The sequence below is a fragment of the Ambystoma mexicanum genome, chromosome 6q (assembly GCF_040938575.1).
Source record: "Ambystoma mexicanum isolate Mex_15411 chromosome 6q, UKY_AmexF1_1, whole genome shotgun sequence".
In the NCBI taxonomy this organism is placed as follows: domain Eukaryota; kingdom Metazoa; phylum Chordata; class Amphibia; order Caudata; family Ambystomatidae; genus Ambystoma; species Ambystoma mexicanum.
In genome coordinates, this window is record NC_090937.1 from 277,905,303 (window position 1) to 277,924,244 (window position 18,942).

At 47.7% G+C, this 18,942-nt stretch overlaps 1 protein-coding gene across 2 annotated transcripts in view; it reads right to left on the reverse strand.

The window, feature by feature from the left end:
• Positions 1-13,798: 13,798 nt before the first annotated feature.
• The window catches only part of METTL14 (methyltransferase 14, N6-adenosine-methyltransferase non-catalytic subunit), a 361,066-nt gene continuing 355,922 nt past the window's right edge, over positions 13,799-18,942 (reverse strand). The window contains exon 11 of one of the 2 annotated variants that reach the window (XM_069630753.1): positions 13,799-14,820. In XM_069630753.1, the coding sequence (XP_069486854.1) occupies positions 14,513-14,820 (308 nt within the window). In that variant the 3' untranslated portion in view covers positions 13,799-14,512. The remainder of the gene's footprint in view (positions 14,821-18,942) is intronic. The other variant, XM_069630754.1, reaches the window with a different exon arrangement.

Sequence of the window (18,942 nt, forward strand, 5' to 3'; positions counted from 1 at the left end):
ACGATCCTAGTTGTGGGGCATGACAGTCCCGACTACTTTGGGATGTAGATGACAAAAAAGTATCCACAATGACTGATCTGTATTTCCCTTTTCAGATCGACGGCAGTAAAACAATCTAACTGAATAGGAAACGTGTCAGTTTCATTTCCTCCCACCACGGCAGCCTGCCTTGCACGCGCCAGCGCTGCCACAAGCCATTAACCTTTGAGGATCTGAGCCATAGTCCATATGGTGAGATTGATTCCAATATGTGATTGCTGCACTGAATATTGTTAAATTGCGGTCAGTTCACGTGCAGATAGAAGAACAAACCCCTATTCAATTCCCTTTCATATCATAGAATTATTCACTTTGAAAGCACTGCCAGGTGCTTACAAGTCTTTATACCGAAAATGTTAAAGTGAAACACACATCGAGTATTTTATAACGAAAACCTGTATGCCGAGTGCATTGAATTTTTTTTTTTTACGGGGTTATCCCCCCCCCCTCCCCCAAACCCACGTTTACCACTCTTAAAAACCCACCCCAAATATTTCCCCAAAAAATGTATCCCTTAAACCCACCCAAAAATACATTTGGTATACAGGTTTTCGTTATAAAATACTCGATATATGTGTGTTTCACTATAACATTTTCAATATAAAGACTGCATACCTGCCAGGTGAGCACAAGTTATAATTTTTGCCAGACTTTTATTACGATCCAAACAGAAATCATCCAGTTAATACGGTTTTTCATTCTCTTTCCTTCTCCCCTCTACATTATGTGAATTTGTTGTATGTCCTGTTCAACGTTTGTGGCCTTTAAAACATGGTACCAACATGCACATTCATAATGGTGTATATACTTTACTGTTCTGACAAATTGATATGGTGGACTGATGTGTTAATTTGTAACTTAAGATGATTATACAGGCCCTGACAAAGGACCCTAACAGTCCGAAATGCATAGCCAAATGTACATCTGCTTCAAAATAATTTGCAGTTTATTAACTAAGATTACCTTTATTAGTGAATAAATTATTGGTGCTCATCACTTCAAGTTGCACCACTATTTCTTTTTTACACATTACGAACATCAAAAACCCCTAGGTGGATATCAATGTGTGCAGCCCACACAGTCGGCTGACCAGCCAAGGTTCTGTTGTCTCATTTTCGAGTGCCCTTCACAGAGGCACATAATAATGGGTTTTGTCAGGACTGGGGCAATTGGGAGTGTCCAGGGCACAAAGGGGCAGGTTACAGCCTCTATTAGGGCCTTAGGGGGAATGGGGAAGGCCCTCAGGTGTCCAACCAGATTTTCCAGGCGTGTTCTCCACCCCTTTTGCAGGAACAGGGCCCAGGGATGGAGAACCGCTCGAAAACTACATTATCCAGCAGGCCGTATGCTACACAGGCCTACTGGGAGAAGAGAAACCGCTTGTGCGCATGCGTGAGCCGCGCCCTGAAAGCGCTGCTCTCAATCCTGGCTACCGGCAAGGGGACATGTTTCCTACGAGCACCTGAAGGCACACTTACGCGGGGCACTGCCCGCCTGCATTAACCGCAGGCCCCGCGTACAACAAAAAGCTAAGTACCTGTCTTTACTATAGAACAGCAGATTTCTCCGTTGGAGGGAGACGCGCTACGCGCCACAGGGGAATGTTTACAGCCTAACCTTCCAGAGTCACGAAAAAGCGATCAAGCAAGCATATCAACCTTTTGCATGCTATGCATGACTATTAACCCAGGTAACCGCACCTGTAACAGTCTTTAATCCTTTAGGGAACGTTCATAGGAACGGCATTTTTGCATGCACGTGCACTGACTATCTTGCTAATTTCAGCTCCCAGAACGAACGGACCGGTGAGACGGCGTCACGGCCCACCAACATGAAAATGCCAGAGGACCTTGAACTCGTGCAGAACCCAGAGCTAAGTGTATTTGCACCTTGTGTGCATATTGTTGTTTCTACCCTAACATGGGGTGATGTGGGGAATTCTTGCCTTGCATATTTGGGGGATGTGTCTGCTTCCATGATGTGATGTGGGGAATTTGTTGCTAAGCACACAAGGGGTTTGCCTACATGAAGCAATGTGGGGAAGGTGCTGAACTACCCGTGTTTTAAGGGTGGCAGTGTCTAAACAAGGAGCTGCTGTAGCAAACTAATTACTGTGGTGCCTATTGGTTAGAGGCTCCAGTACAAAGGCCTCCCATCATTGAGGACACACCTAGGAGCGTGAAAGTGTTGTGTGAGTGTGCAAGGGCGGAGTCATCATCACTGAGGATGGCACAGGAGTCGAGGAGCAGGTTTACCTAAATTCCCCGTTCCCATCCATTGCAATTCCCTAAACCTCTTGCCGGTTATCCTGAACTCCCTCTACCCATCCAATCAACGGACCCGAACCCTCTTTCCCCAGGGTTGCGGTGGCCTGTGGTTTCTATTTCCCAGGTGCCAAGACCCAATGGGGAGGTAGGCGTTTGTGCTGCCTCTGTGCCAGTCAAGAGGATCGAGGACCTGACAGGTTTGCACTCCACTCCGACATAGAACTCGCTTGTAAATCAGCAATATAAGAATAAAAATATAACAGCTGTGCACGCTCACTGCTCTCTACATCTGGGGACCTCTCACTTCCCAATTTATACAGAAGCTGAAGTTGAAACTTGAAGCTGCCTATCCTTGCAGCCCAGCTGGAAGAAGAATTGCTGCTGCTTTCCTTCGATGAAATCTAAAAGCTGTCAAGTCTGTCTAGGACTGATACGAGAGAGGACCATGCTAGGAGACCTCTCCAAGAGCTAGGAACATGCAAAAGCTGATCTTAGAGGTACCCTGGAAGCCAGTCCGAAAGGGCTGTCGACTGGAGAAGGGGTCCACCGAGAGTCTTGAAGTGAAGCACAAGGACATAAAGGCCATCGCCGTCGACCAGGGTTCGGAGTATTTCTAAAACAGCTGGAAGCCAGTCAAGTCATGTTGCCCAGAAGCAGGACAACTTGGCACTGAGGTGATCGACGACCGGAGCCGCAACGCTCCACCTTGTCTAAGAACATTGAACAAAGGGGTCCCTTGCCATCACAGACGACCACTTTGTCCTGCCGGAGAAAGTCGAGGTAGTCTATGACTGAGGAGAATCCGCTGGTGGGTTTCGCGCCACGCAAAGCCACCGAAGACGCTGATTGAGTGAAGATCCCAAGTCCAGTCCATTGTCGAGTCCCAATCGCCAAAGCTATCGACGCCCGCTGCTGGGCGTACTTCCATCAGTGTAAGCTTTGAGGCGCCAAACTCTTTGCATCGAGGTGCACTGCACGCCTCGTCTTCACAGGACTTCCACGATTGATCACCGAAGAGCACTGCGAAGGTCGAAGCTGCAGTCTCGACCCAAGTGTTAATCTTTCTTCGAGGAATCTTGCCGCCCTGTGGCTCCTGCTTTAAAGGGAGTCCACTGTTGAGGGATCCGTCAACGAACCTCATCTACCTTGGGGTGGTCCAACATTTTAACCAGGTAACAAGACTATTTAAACATTAATGGACTGGGCTTGTTAATACTCTTTATTACAGGTTGCCCAGGGGAGGGGGGGGGGGAATCCACAGTCAACTGCCTCTAGGTAGATGGGGTCAGCATTTTGCCATTGTTTAACCCAGCTCATAGTCCTTCCTATGATCTATGCTGCTACACATTGCTGTATGATTTGTATGCCATTATAATTGTCAGCAGTTGATGCATTGTATATATATTTCCCATGTTAGAATTGCCAGAGTACAAAGTGTGTTATTAATTGATGTATACATCTTGAACGTTATTTTTTATATAAAGAACTGTGTTAGCACATAACAGTGTGTGGACATTCCTTTGTGGGGGTTTGGGGACTACACTGTTCTTAAGAACCAGCCCGCAACCCCTCCTGAGAGCTCAAGCCTGGTTTGCTTGTCCATTGCTACCACATAGAGAACCTTGACTGGGGTTCTCTGTGCTTCTACTCTGCCATACAGAGGGAAGGAGTACAGATAACCCCCCCTCCAGTCTTTCCAAGAATTAATAAAGAAAAAGTCAACCAAGCTTGTGTCCCGTTAAGCGCTTAAGGCCAGCTCACAGCACTGGGGGTGTAAGGAGGGAATCTTTCAAGCTGAAAGCCATAAATGCAAGCACCGGTGTGCCCAAAGGTCATCACTGAAGAGCCCTTCAGCTCCGATCAGACAATTCTGTGTTAGGCAGAAGTGCGTGACCCTGAAGACACTTCATGGCTAGGGTGGTTTTCAGTAGATCGATTCAAGGTGAGGACACAGTCTTGAAACTACTGCTTGAGCAACCATTGTGCCATATCAGCACATCTTTGAGGACTCCAGGACTGTTGTTGAGCATATGCGCCTCTTAGGCGGATGCTTAGTTCTTCTGGGAATAACTTTGATTTGGTGTGGAAATACTCCAGTTCCATTAAGAAAAAGTTTGTAGTTGAACCTGCCCACACCTACTGACTTACAAGGAATACCTTTCAGAAAAGTGTTCTGGGCAACTTTGACCTGTGGAAACAATGCAAAAATCAGGGTTGGCCACCTTCGGTAAGTTTTAGAAATGAGGGTGAAATTGGGTTTAGTCTCAAATTGTATTTTTTGCTAAAGAAGAACAAGTTACTTACCAACAGGTAACATTCTTTCGACTGGATGTTCCTCCAACGTATTCCACATCTTTGACATGTAATGGCCACAGCTGTGCTGCTTTGGAAATTTTTCAGCGTGGGCATCCTGCGTCGATAGCATTGGGTCGATGTCCCTCGAAGGCCTCAGTCATCTGAAGTTGTAAGTAGGAAGCAGGGCACCCGTAGCCTCAGTTCATGTTTTTTCCCCTCCACAAAGAGTGCCATAACCGCACACCAAGCTGCCTTGACTGCACATAGCCTTGTGGGAACACAAGCTTCAATAGCATAGGAAATTCTGCAGAGGGGCAAGCTGGGAGGGCGATGTGGAATAGGTTGGAGGAACATCCAGTCGAAAGAACGTTACCAGTTGGTAACTAACTCGTTCTTCGAATGGATTCTGTCCTCCAATGTATTCCACATCTTTGACAGACTCCCAAAGCAGCATCAGTGAGTGGAGGAGGGAGAAGAATTTAGATATACCCAATCAGATGGCAGAATACAGCACTACTTTACCAAAGGCCATATCTTGACCATGGAAAGTATCCAGGGAGTAATGCCTTACAAAGGTGTGGATGGGAAAACATGTTGCAGCATCACAAATATTCTTAACAGGATCCTCCCCGTTGTCAGGATAATCCACCTGGACAAGGTCTGTTTGGTAACAGCCTGGCCCAATCGCTGTCCAGTGTATCCCACAAAAAGTTAGTTGTCTACTCTGACCCTGGACAGCCTAGAAATATAAAAGCTCAAACTCTCCTAGGATCGAACCTATCGAGTCTCTCCTCATCCTTGCCAGGATGAGGAGGAGGATAGAAAGCAGGAAGCTCCACCTTCTGACTCAAATGAAATTCAGACACAACCTTAGGAAGGCAGGAAGGACGTACACTCAGTACAACTCTATCCTTGTGGAACACAGTAAAGGGTAGCTTAGACGAAAGTGCCTGCAACTCGCTAACTATGCGAGCAGATGTAACTGCAACCAAGAAAACAGTCTTGAGGGTCAATAGTCTCAAACGACAAGAGTGCAAAGGTTCGAAAAGGGGATGGCGGAAACACATTTGTGAGCCCTTTTAGAAACTAGGTAATCAAAGGAATCTTAAAATAAGAACATTCTTCAGAGGAGCGCTTGAAAATAGACAGCGCCGCCAGGTAAACCTTAATGGTACCTACTTGAAGACCCTTGTGGGCCAAAGAAAGTAAGAAAGACAGAACCATGGGAATTGAACAGTGAAACAGATCGACATTGAGGTCCCTGCACCAGTCGCAAAACTTACGCCAACGGCACAGGGATTTGGTTGCTGGCCGCCTGGCCGAAAGCAACACCTCCATCACGTCATCCGAGAGGTCCCAATCCTTATACCTCATCCTTTCAGAAACCAAGCGTGAAGGTTGAGGGACTTGACCTCTGGATGGAGAACCCAACCGAACGCGACCACCCCACCTGGAGCTGCTGGGAAGGTGTCAGATGCGACTTCTTGAAACTGAGGGAGAAGCCCAGCTTGTGAAGGGAATGGCAGGTGACGTTTTGATGAGCCAAGGCGTGTTTGGGAGAACGTGCCCTGATCAGCCAATCATCCAGGTAGGGGTAGACGTGAATCTCCCCCCCGCCTCTCCTCGAATATGCTACCACCACCATGAGCTTGGTGAAGACCCTCAGGGCGGAGGTCAACCTGATTGGCAGGACCCGAAAACCGAAAGTGCAAGCTGGCAACCGCAAATCTCAGGTATTTCCTGTGCTTCGGATGGATTGGCATATGGAAATAGGCATCCTGTAGGTCCAATGACACCAACCAATCCTGAAGTCGAAGGGCCTGAAGGACCTGAGAAAGAGTGACCATCTTGAACCTGTCCTTCCAGAGAAACTTGTTCAAGCGACGCACGTCCAAGAAGGGTCTCAGTCCTCCGTCTTTCTTGGGAATCCAAAAGTATGGGGACGAGCACCCCTTGTTCCTCTCCACCACAGGCACTAGTTCTATTGCGCCTTTCTCCAGCAGGGTCAATATTTCCTGCACAAGGAGCGGATCCGGAACCCTCAGAGATTCTCCGGTGGATTGTCATGAGGCCGACATAGGAAGGTTAGGCAGTAGCCATGGGTTATTGTCTCCAACACCCACGTATCCGAAGTAATGGCTCACCACTGTTCGAGGTGTTGAGACAGTCTGCCCCCAACCAGCAAACAATGAGACCTGGCCTCATGACTGTTTTGGAGTGGCTGCGGCAGTGCAGGAAGGCAAAGAGGCAGCTGCTTGAGCGGGCTTGGCACCACGTCCCCATCCACCGCAAAGACCTTTTCTGTGGCCCCTCTGACTGGCCGCCCCTCTCGTCCTACCAAAAGAGGAGTAGTAACGAAAGGAACCCCTCCACTGCTGTCCCCTAGGACGAAAAGGCGTAGGTTGGCGTACAGCTGCGCCCAAAGATTTAGCAGCAGCTTTGGAGGTCTGCAACATCTCAAGGCTCTTGTCAGCCTTGCTGCCAAACAAATGAGAACCGTCAAAGGGCATGTTGAGAAGACAGGCCTGCACATCCGGTGCAAAGCCAGACTTCAGAAACCACGCAAACCTGCGAATCACGGTGCTCCTAGCCATAGACCGGCTGAGAAGATCTGCCGTGTCCAACCCAGACTGAAGGGATTCACACACAGCATCCTTACCATAATGTACAATAGCAAGGAACCCATCCCCTTCTTCCCCCTCTGGAATATGCTCAGCCGCTAGAGAGACAATGCCACAGAGTGTGTGAAAACCTGGCCAAGGCACAGGTGGAGTTGGCAGATTTCAGTGCCATACTGCCAGCCGACAACACCTTGCGTGCCCATCAAGCGCTTATCGTCCCTATCTGGAGGGAGAAGGTAGGGTACGCCGTCTGTCTAGAGGTGGCCGTAGCCGCCTGAATCACCAAACTCTCAGCAGTGGGGTGCGTGGAGAGGTAGCTGGGGTCGCAACTGTATGGTCAGTATTTCTTAGACAAGGACTTGTTCACCGCCGGAAGAGACTCGAGTGGTCCAAGCCGCAGCCACCCTTTTCTGCAAGGCCATGTGGAAAGGCAACACCGGGTCAGTGGACAGACCCTGATCCAAAATGTCTGTCAGATCACCCTGATCGAACTGAACTGGAGGACCGGACCACCCCAGGTACTCTGTAACTCAGTACATCAACCTCCTATAAGAGGAGCATGTGCCCCAGGCTGAGGCCTGCCAAACTCCATCTCAAGAGTAGTATCCAAGCCACTGGAATCATGCAAAGACTGACGCAGATCCTCCAACTGAGAGTCCTCAGAAAATCACCCGTCAGGAGCACCAGGAGCGTCTCCAGAACCTGTAAAAGGCTCCAACTCCACATCAGAGCGTCCTCATCCTCAGATATCCTGGAGAGAATGGAAGAACTCCTTCTGGGGCACAGGAGCAGACCTGGGATTAAGAATGAGCCTCATCGACGTAGACTGGGGCTTTCTCAGAGGATCCACAGCCCGAGGGGTCTCCACTGGCAAATTCAAGCCTGCAAGCCCCGCTGTCATCAAAGGCGCCAACAGCTTCGGCATCGACATGGAACGTCGACGGCTCCAAGGGCCGATCCAAGGACAAAACCCCGACAGCCGGACTCGAGGGAAACGGTGCCGACTGTCAGGGACAAGGGCAGACAAGGACACAGACAGGTCATCCATAAGGGTGTTGTGGGAACTGTTATGGCAGGATCAGCTGCGAAAATACTGTTAGGGAAGCTGCAACCGTATAAAAGGCTGCTTTGCCCTATGTGCAGGAAATCTGCAGCACTAAAAACTACATTGCCCAGCAGCCGGCGCCGAAGAACTACAATACCCAGCATGCCCAGGGCCCGCCCGGGCCAATCAGGAGCCAGGACAGGGTGTGGCACCCCAACGTGCATGCGCAGAGCCCCAGGCACGGGGCTTGTGCTGGAGACTCCACGACGCGGGGACGTGTGTACCGGAGCTCCTGCAAATTCACACGCGAGTGGCCCAGCCCCACCCGAGCAGCAGCCGGCCCCTCGCCTTTGCAAGATAAGTACTTGTTCATGCCTGAATCAAAGGGGATCGAGGGTAAAGTGCAGGGGGCCATTGTTTTCCCATCCATATACCCTGCACCTCCGAGTTAAGATAAGTGGCCATAACTTCAGCGCCGTAGTGCGTGGGCGGCATATTTTGGGGGAATTAACCCGTACAGGGCTCCGCATTGTAGTTGGGGTGTTTCCGCCTCCTGGAGACCAAGGAAGGTCCACGAGGCGAAAACACCAGTGACATCCTGCTACGTTTTAAAACGCACACGCTCTTACGAGGGTCTGAAGAAAGACTGCTAGTGAAAAACCAGTGAAAGCTACAGTTACATCTGCAGGGGTCTGCAGAAAGACTGCTTGCTACTTGTTTTACGGGCATCTACCTTGCGCAATTCGTGCCTTGTGAAGGAAACCTTGTATGTTTGAGAGTGTGGCATGGGTGTGAATGCTGGAAACTCAGAGGGCATATTTTGTCCTTTCTTTCAGCTTGGACCACTGGTGAGAGGACTTCACAGATGTGCCAAAGAACTCGACCGCCTTTCCACGGACAGGAATCAAAAGACCACAGCTAAGTCTGCATGCAAAATGTATTGTCTTAAACTGTGTACTGGTCAGTTGACATAGGGTTAGATAGTGAAGGGCAGACCTTTTGTGCAATCTGGTGCTTATGTGAAAAGAACAGCTAGTAAGGGCTGAGGACATCTGAACAAAAGTCTGCAACAATCAATCTTGCCCTATACTTCCCCTGTCCTACCCATAACCTCTACCTTTACCCTCAATCCGGTTTACCCAACTCCCCCCCCTACCCATCCAACCATCAAGACCCTAACCCTCCTTCCCTGCTCTGGTCCAGGAAACCAGTGTAAGCTTGAACTTGCGGGCTCCGCGACCATAGTGGGGGTGGTTGGTACCATGTTGCTCCTGCGCCTTGGATCTGGATATCGTGACACCGACGGCGTCAACACCTTTCTCAACACCTTCCAACACTTCAACGGCCTCGTCAGGGACGAAGACCGTGAACTGGACCTGGCACGTCTCTGGCGATCCACCAAAGCCTTGTCCGAACGGGACCTCGACGGCTCCCAATGCTCATCGCGTCAACCGCCCGGGCTCGAAGGCGCGCAAGCAGCAGACAAGAGACTGTTCCCTGCCGGCTTCCACAGAAGACACGGATGGAACAGTGCCCTGAGATTGGAAAATCTCCAGCATTTTCACCCTGAACTCTTCCCAATCCTCCAGAGTAGAGTATTTAGTGGGGGAAGCAACATTCCTCGCGGCACCATCATCAGACGATGACTTTGAAGGCGACCGGTGATGTCGCTTCCGGGAGTGCCGCGACGAGGCAGACGAGTGGGGAGAACCACTCTGGGACAGAGAACCCCTGGACTCCCGCCGATGGGGTGAGTCACCTCTCGAGTCCTCTGTGGAAAGACCAGCAGATTACTTGGTTTCACTGGGCCTGGGAAGCCGACCTACCTGCAGCTTCCCCTTACGCTCCCGCAAGGCCTTGGCAGTCAGCGACAGCAACAGTCGTCGATGTCGTGGTTCTCACCCAGGCACCACAAGCAGATGCGGTGCAGGTCCGTGATCGACATCTTGTATTTAAAGTCCCAACACTTCTTGAAGGCAGACCGCGGGGTCAGCGGGGCAAAAGAAGAAGACATTATCGAAGAAAATAACACAAGGCGTGCCGAGTTCGCAAAGCAAACACGTTTGTGGAAAAAAAGGAAATGAGGCTCTGGGTGCTGTGCGTCCTACTTATAACATCCGATGACGTCACCCTCGACTGAGGCCTTCGAGGGACATCGACCCGACGCCATTGATGCAGGACGACCTCTGCCGAAAAATTTCCGAAGCAGCACAGCTGTGGCCATTACATGTCAAAGATGTGGAATACGTTGGAGGACAATCCATTCGAACCATACTTTCACCGGACAAAAACCTATTAACACAAAACATAGGGAGGGCTACTATTCGGAAGTGGAATCCCAAATCATGTCTGCCTGTTTCATATTATTCTATGAACAGAGAGCGTGAATAAGCAAGCAGTGTTATGGTGCAAAAAAAATAATACTTTAACAGCAGAATTCAAAGAAAATACATTTAAGTCTCGATGAACGATGTCATGACTGGCCACGCAGGAGAGGGTCTCCCTTAAACTGACTGCCATATAAATGTTTACTGTATCCCAATGAAGTAGGTTTTTCACATTTTCCGCAAAGATAATGAACTTCGATTACCTTATTCTTTGGGGTGTAATTGTTAGGGAGAATTCTCTGTAAAGGCTAATTTCCCAAACCTAGTGAGTCCCCCAGCAGCTTTGCTGGATTTTTGGGGTTTATTTTTTTCTCCTGCTAAGAGTGAGACTCTTTTTCTCCCACTCTTAGACATGATTTGAGGTGTTCCTTTGACGTTGTATGTGTTTTATGGGCTATGGGGTCCTTTACCCCATAGGGCTTCATGTGTTTTTGGTATATGGGTTACACAGCACCCTCCGTGCAGTAACCCAGGGGTGTCGTAGCGACCCCCAAACACAGACGCCATACCCTGGGACTGACTACTGTCTCCCAGGGCATGTAAAGTCACCATTGGCTTCACTAGTCTTAAATTGTGAACATGACCAGTACAAACCATCATATTGTGGACATACTGGTCGGGGCAATTCGATTTCCCCGGGGTCTGTTTGAGGGGGCACTGTCCAGTCCCCTCCCGACCGAGTTTTGGCTGGTGGCAGTGGATACTACTTTTTATATTCGACCGCGAATACATTCCTATGGAATTTTCCCATTGTTCGAGGCTACCACTTTTTAATATAGCCTCGAACATACCGCCGGTTTATTAAATTAATATAAATTCACCGGTTGGTATTTTTTGCCAAAACTCTGTTCCAAAATGGCGTTTGTGTTCGATTCTGTGACTCCAACCCAAGTCGAGCCCTTTGTTCCACTTTTTGGCGGGCTTCTCCACAGAAGCCTCCAAAAGTGATGCCACTCTGTCTGGGTACCACAGAGGGTGTGGGAGGGGGTTTAGGCACCCTGGACTGAGTTGCCTTGGCAACTCAAGTTGCACTCTGGTGTGATTGGCCCAGTGGTGAACCGCCCGGCTCACCACTTAGCATGTTTGAGTGACAGCTAGGACTGATGAATGGGGGTTTTCTGCATAAAAGCAGGGCTTTGGGGACTGGAACTTCAGAAGTCGCCACAGGACCTAAAGAATCTGAGGAGGGAGAAGCCGAGCCGACCTGCAACGACGATACCACTGGTGGAGCCCTGCTGAACCGTCTCACCACTTTTCCCGACGACAGAGGAGATCTCCAGTCCGGAGAGTCTTCTTCCTTTGACTGGTGGGGATAACCAGTTTGCCCGTCTTTACGCCTTCCTGGATCATCTCGTGGTCGCCTTGCCTGTGCCAAGCACCTCGGCAACCGGGATACCACAGTTTACCACTACCGCGAAGAAAAGGGTAGCACCTTGTAACCAGAGAACTCCGCGGCTGGTTTCTTCCCTGGCAGTGCAACGACCTTCATCTTTCCTCCACGTCGAGACCTCCTCTTCCTCTGGACGAAACACCGACTTGCACCCGCTGCCAGGAACAACTGCCCCCGTTGGAGCGTTCTTCACATTTCAGATACTGTGTCCCACCTGGCTTCCCTTGCGACAGATCTTTCGGGGTGACAGTAAATCCTCGAATTTCTAACCTGGGTTAGCCTGGGGCCTGTTAACTAACTTTTCCCGACTTGATCTCATCTTTTTGAACTATCTACAAAGACTCTTTGGGCATAACCCCACTGTGTGATCCTGGACACATTTCGCTTGCTCTCGCTAAGTGAGCCTGGCATTTGAACTTCCTTGCTCTCCAGTAGACTTTGCCTAACCTGCCTCACTGTGGTTCTTTTAAAAGTATTGAAATTGTGTGCTTTCATAACTCTGCCTTTTCCCTCCCTTTTTTTAATAACTTATTAGAGTGCCATCTTAGGTTAAGCGCTCACCTCTGTCTGAAAATAAGTGGTGTTTCTCACTAAGACTTGTCTAATAAGTAATCAGGGTTGTATATCTATAATAGTGACTGTGTGTTGAATTTACTTACCTCTTTTTGTGCTAGTGTAATTTACAAGTGTGTCTTTAAATAAATAGTTATATACTTTTAAACCCAAGCTCTGGCCAGTGTTTGCTTGTGCTACTGTATCTCTGTACCTATTGTGTATACTCTATATACTGCCCAACTCTTCTTGAGGGAAGTCTGACTGCTCAGCCACAGCTACCGGGTAAATCTGGGTGGTACAGACTGCTACCAATTGGGTTTACTGCCAACACCTGTAGTCTTAAGCATTTTGCAGTGGTCCCTAAGGGAACTGCACAGGCATCTGCCTAACAGTAATGCACACAATAATGAGCACATTTGTTGTAAAATAGTAAATGAAAAATAAAAATTAAAGGCACAATCGAAACATCAGCTACCTTGAAGTTAAAGTTTCTTTACTCTGAAATGGGTGCTTTCAAACACCACACTGTACAAACTAACACATTAGTTCCAAGTCAAAATATTAACAAACCTCCAGTGAAGTTGGCCATTTAAATAAAACCATCAACTAAAGCAGACACAAAAAACAAAGCTTGTTAGTTCAATGGATCTGCGTCATTTTACCGCTGGTGTCTTTCTCGAGGCTCTTCATAGCTCGGTGGAAATACTATCATCCTGCTCCTATCTCGCTGCTGATCGCTTCAGCCCCCAGGCCGGGTTCACCTGCTTTCTCCATCCTCCTCCCTGTCCCTCGCTAGTCTCCTTGACAACCGCTCCGCTCACCCCTGCGGACCCCATCTCTTGTGGTGCTCTTCTGATCCGGCCTATCTGCTCTGACCTACTGTGCCTCCTGAGGTGGGGGAAAGCTGTATCCCCATTCGTTTCCGCTTCTTCTTGGATATGTTAAAGAAGGACACCCCCATTTTGCTCGCTCTTTTCATCCATGCATGGGCATGGATGTTTGATTGTGCTCTCCATTTGCAAGCTTTTCTGCCCCTATACTCACTGCATGAACCAACCCGGCTCCATTTACAGGCTGGTGGTGCCTTTGTAAGGAGGGCTGCGGAATCATGGCTGCGACATCTTACCCCACTCCTAGTCAAATAGGACCACAGAGACATTGAAAGGAATCACCATCTAAAAACACAACAGAACAATATATATGATGCAAAAAGATTTTATCAAAACATTCGTATAGTTTTATTTGACCCCCTTTCCAATGACACGTTATGTTAAACTGGCAGTGGAACACCATAGCGAATGTATTTAAAAAAAAAAAACACAAACAGTAAAAACAGACAGGCCACCCAGTAGCCCCAGCCTGTCAAGTCCTTTGTGGTGTTTAATATCCTTATTGCTTAGCAACTTCGAGTAAAAATAACATTTATCTAATCCTGTGAATCGGAGTAAAACATTTAAGACTAAAATGATGCATTATTTAACACGCATGTGGTCAACATACAATACTTGGCAACACTCTGGAAGAATGATGGCAAAACAGTGAAACAGAGAAGGGACACTTTCTTGGCAGAGAAAAATGGAAACATGTTTGCAACCCACTAGGGTAAAAATTGAGGGTAGCCATCAATACAAAATCTCATGGGAATTAGAACTGGGCCGTTACTGAACGTAAGAGTTCAAATATGTACATTACCACTTAGCCCTGCTGCTTACCACTAAAAGTGTTCATCTTTGTAAAAATACAAAGCTTTATGCACATACAAACAACGAACAAGAAAAGGAGGTCCGATTTACAACAATTTATAATGGAAGGCTACAATTGATAAGTCAGAGGAATTCCCCTCGAGTGTCTAATGTAAAGGCAATAAAGAGACTAAAAAGGGAGTGAGCATGAATGTCTTGAACTGATGGCAATCAGCGAGGAGTAAAGCCACCTCGCTGTGCACCGCCACGTCCTCCCCTGAAGCCTCTTTCGCCACGAAAATTTCCTCTCATTCTTTCTCGGCCTCTCTCCCCACGGCCAAGCGAGGCCGCGCCTCTTCCTCCTCCCCTGGAAGGCCCACCTCGGTCCGCTTTTGATTTAAGAGGTGGCGATTTGGGTCTCAGTCTTTCAATCTCTTCTGTACAGCCAGTCAATGCTGAATTGGGATCACTGAAATAGGATGCATATGTTTCTGCGTTAAAGTTGCTGTTTGTGAGCGTGGGCCCCACAGTGAGCCACCCTAGAAAAGGGAACGGAAACATTATTATGATAGTTCTTTTTGAAAAGCACAAAAACAGTTTGCAGAGTTTGTTTCTTATTTTCTTTTATTTATATAGCGCGCCTGACCCAGGGGTATCTGGGCGCTTTACAAAATACAGTTGCATGATCATGGCAAACCGTTTGGCTGGGGAAAGCGTACATACATTCATATTAGTAAGCAGTTGGCAAGGCTAGAGTAGGTACATCAATGAAACAACAGTCCGATGCAGAGAGGTATTAGGATATACACAGATTACCAACTGCTGGTAGCACGCAGTAGTTATTTAATTCTTACTAAGAATCTAGGAGATAAAACTTCTCCTGAAGTTGTCGAATATTTGTATAGCCCTGATGTTAGCTGGAAGGGAGTTCCATAGTTGGGAAGCCAAGACCGGAAAGCTAAATCCTCTGGTTCTTTTTAGGTTGTATCTAGGGACCGTCAGGCAGAAGGTATCAGTAGATCTGGTAATTTGAATGGAGGATGTGTGTGTGAATTTTTCGTTGATAGGTGGGGCTGTGTGGCTCAACGCTTCCAAAGTGAGACAAGGTTTTCAGTTTGACTTTTTCGTTGATGGAGAGCCATTTGAGTTGTTTCCTTGTTGCTGAGATATGTTCATTTCTAGGTATGTTTAAGGCAGCTCTGATAGCATTATTCTGCAAAGTCTGAAGTTTATTAATTACTGTTCTGTTGGCACCTAAGTAGAGCCTGTTACAATAATCCAGTTTGGTGCCTATAAGAGCTCTGGCTAGAGTGAGGCAGCTTTCAGACGACAGCATGGGTCTGCAGGCTCTCATCAGTTTGCCTGTGTAGGCAGTGGCTGAGGCGGTCATATTTACTAGTTTGCTGAAATTGGACGTTGTGCCGAAGTAGAAGCCGAGCATTTTAAGTGCTTTGGCGATTGGGATGCTGTTCCCATCTATATTGAATATATTGTAGTTGGGGCTTAGTTTATTTAGATTAGCTGTCGAACCTACTAACAGTAGTTCTGTTTTATCATCATTCAGGCATAGGCCATGGATGGCCCTCCATGCCTGAATGATGGTATATATTTCGTTCACACGCAATACATCTGTGTCGTATGTGCCCGTGAGGGGTAGGAGTATCTGGGTGTCATCTGCATAGTTAGTGTAGGTGACACCCAGACGATCCAGTTCATCAAATAACGGTTTTGTAAAGATGTTATACAAAGTGGGCGAGACGCAGGACCCTTGGGGCACACCGCATGTGATAGGAATGGGGTCAGCTGCTGCAGTAGTCGAGAAGACTCACATGGTCGTATTGTTTAGGAACGATTGTATCCATGTGATGGCTGAGTTGGAGAAATATGTTGCTGTCGCCAGGAGATCACATAGTACCTTATGGTCAACCAGGTCAAATGCCGCCAACAGGTCCAGAAGGAACAAGACAGCGAGTTTGCCTTTGTCTTTAAGGTTCGGCTTTTTAGGTCAACAAGGGCGGCTTCCGTCCCATGCTGTGGTCTAAAGCCAGACTGTCGAGAGCCAAAAGTTTGTTGGCCTCAAGGTAGTCCTGGATTTGCAAGTATGCAACCCTATCTAGGATTTCTAACAGAAATGGGACCGTCGTAATCAGTCTATAGTTTGTGGGAATGGTAGGGTCTAAGGTTTGTTTTTTGAGAAATGGGAGTACCCAGGATTCCTTCAGGTTACTGGGTATTACGCCACTAGAGAAGGAAGCGTTGATGAGTTTGGTGATGAATGGGGCTAGGTCCCTGGCCACGTCTTTAATAATCTGAGCTGGGCAACTGTCGCCCGGACAATAAGATGGTTTCAGAGAGGCGATGATTTTTTTAACATTAGGTACTGGTACATTTGAAAATGTTAAACCGTGAGGCTGGGGGGCGGGGGATGGGTGGTTCAGTAATTCTGTAGGTGTCTTAGTGCAGCTTGGTTTGTGAGTAGTTTGCGTTTGTCTGCTATTTTGGTCTGTAAGCTGGTAATTTTATTGGTGAGCGCATTTTCAATGTTCGTACACCATGGTTTGCCTTTTATGCATGTGTCCGTTGGTTGGTTGGGCGTCTCCATTTCAATCAAGATGAAGAGTTCTTTGGTTCTGGAGCCTTCTTGATTTATTCTAGTGTTGTACATGTCACGTTTGGTACGGATGATTTCATTTTTGTATTTAGTGGAGATGGTTTAAGTTGGTTTTGTTCTCTGGCGAGGGAGTGAGCGAGTTTCCAGAGAGCTTCAAGTTTTCTTTTTTCAGAGCGGAGCACTTTCAGCTCAGGGGTAACCCATGAGTTCACATGGGCTCTTGGTTTCCCTTTACGCATTTTGAGTGGTGCTACTAGGTCAATAGCTTTGAGCATGGAAGAGTTATAAGCATCTACCAAAATGTTAGGGTCACTTGAGTTCGGTAGTGCGCTAAGGGTCGGGATTGCAAGGGGCATAATTGCCACAGCCGTAACATTCAGTTTATTTCTGGTAGGGCACGGGGGTGCTATGGGGCAAGTTTTATGTGGAATATTCATATTGATCTCAAATGCGATAAGGTAATGGTCAGTCCAGGTTTGTGGTAGGATGTTTACTACGATCTTGCAGTTTACATCTGCTACCCAGTCGAGGATCCTACCTTTCTCCTGAGTGGGTTGGATAATTTTTTGAGAAAATTCATGTTCAGCCAAGGTGTTAATTAGAAATGTTGCATGAAGGTCGTTAGGGTCGTTGTAGCGCAAATTGAAGTCTCCTAGGATTAGGACTTGCAAGGTAGTTTTGATATTGTCAGAAAGTAAGGTCGTTATATCCTCTTCAAAGGCGTTTAATGGCCCAGGAGGTCTGTAGATCAGGTGGATGGAGGTGGTACTTTTGTGCGAAATTTGGAGTTTGGCTGAGAGGATTTCACACGCGGAGAGTGGTGGTGAGGGGACTAATCTCATATCGAGTGTGTCCCTGAGGATGAGGGCGATGCATCCTCCTCTGGTTATAGGTCTGTCTACTCTGATGATAGAGTAGTTGTCTGTGATGGCTAGTAGTAATGAGGAACCTGCTGCCGCATGCAGCCAAGATTCTGTTACATCTAGGAAATCCAAGTGGTTGGATAATATGATGTCAGCTACGTTGGTAGCGTGAGCAACTAGGGACCTTGTGTTGATTAAGGCTCCTTTGAGAGGGGTGACTTGCGTAATGTTGTCTACTTTGGCCTGCCTCTGAATTTCTGAGTCGGTTGACCCAGTTAGGTCAGTTTTGGCTTGTTTCATAGTTACATGCTTGCTTGAGTTGGCAAGGTTGGTGGCTAGGAGACCCTGAGGGTGTGCCCTGTGGTACTGGGGGAGTGTCTGGTGTGGTATCTGTGAGAGGCAGGTTGAGGTTGTGAGAGTAACCTTGTGCGAAGTCTGACCTTTCTAAGTTTAGGGATAGGGCAGGTGGATAATGGGTCCGACGTGCTGTTTATAGTGCTCTTAGTAATGGTGTGAATGGGTGACATCACCATATTGTTCCTCAAAGTGTCTATGCATAGTTTGGGGAGGAATGTGGTGGGTTTGATTTTGGCATCTGAGATGCTGGTATTTGGTGCTGGTAGGAATGGGGTGGCTTTGATTCTACAGTTGCCATTTTTAGTGGGAGACATGTTGGTGCTCAACTGTGCTCCGATTAGTGTGGACCCCTGAGCAATCAGTAAAAGAGCAGGTAATAGAGGTAGGGTGAATATGATGGCCGCAGAGGTATACAATGTGGGTACTGTGAGTAGGGGGCTAGACTCGGGTAGTGAGCAGATATAATAGCAAGACTGTTACCTAGCTAATTCAATACAGAGTAGGCAAGTCTAGCATGCATATACTGTTATTAGTTCAAATTAAAATAGGCTAATCCAGCAGAGACACACTAGGCTGGTGCAGTGTACGAGGCAGACAAAGGTTCACTTAGGGTATTGCAGACAAGATAGGCTTAGTCGCAGCTAGTGCAGAACTAATGATAGTACTGAGTAGGCAAATTCAACATACATTCACGTATACTAATTCACGCAAAGGCTAATCAGGCATGGATTCACTTGGCTAATGCAGTCAGAAGGGGTTAGGCTAGCATATGCTTACTTGGATTAGTGCAGGCATGAAACGGCTGTTCAAGCGTTAATTCACTTAGGTTA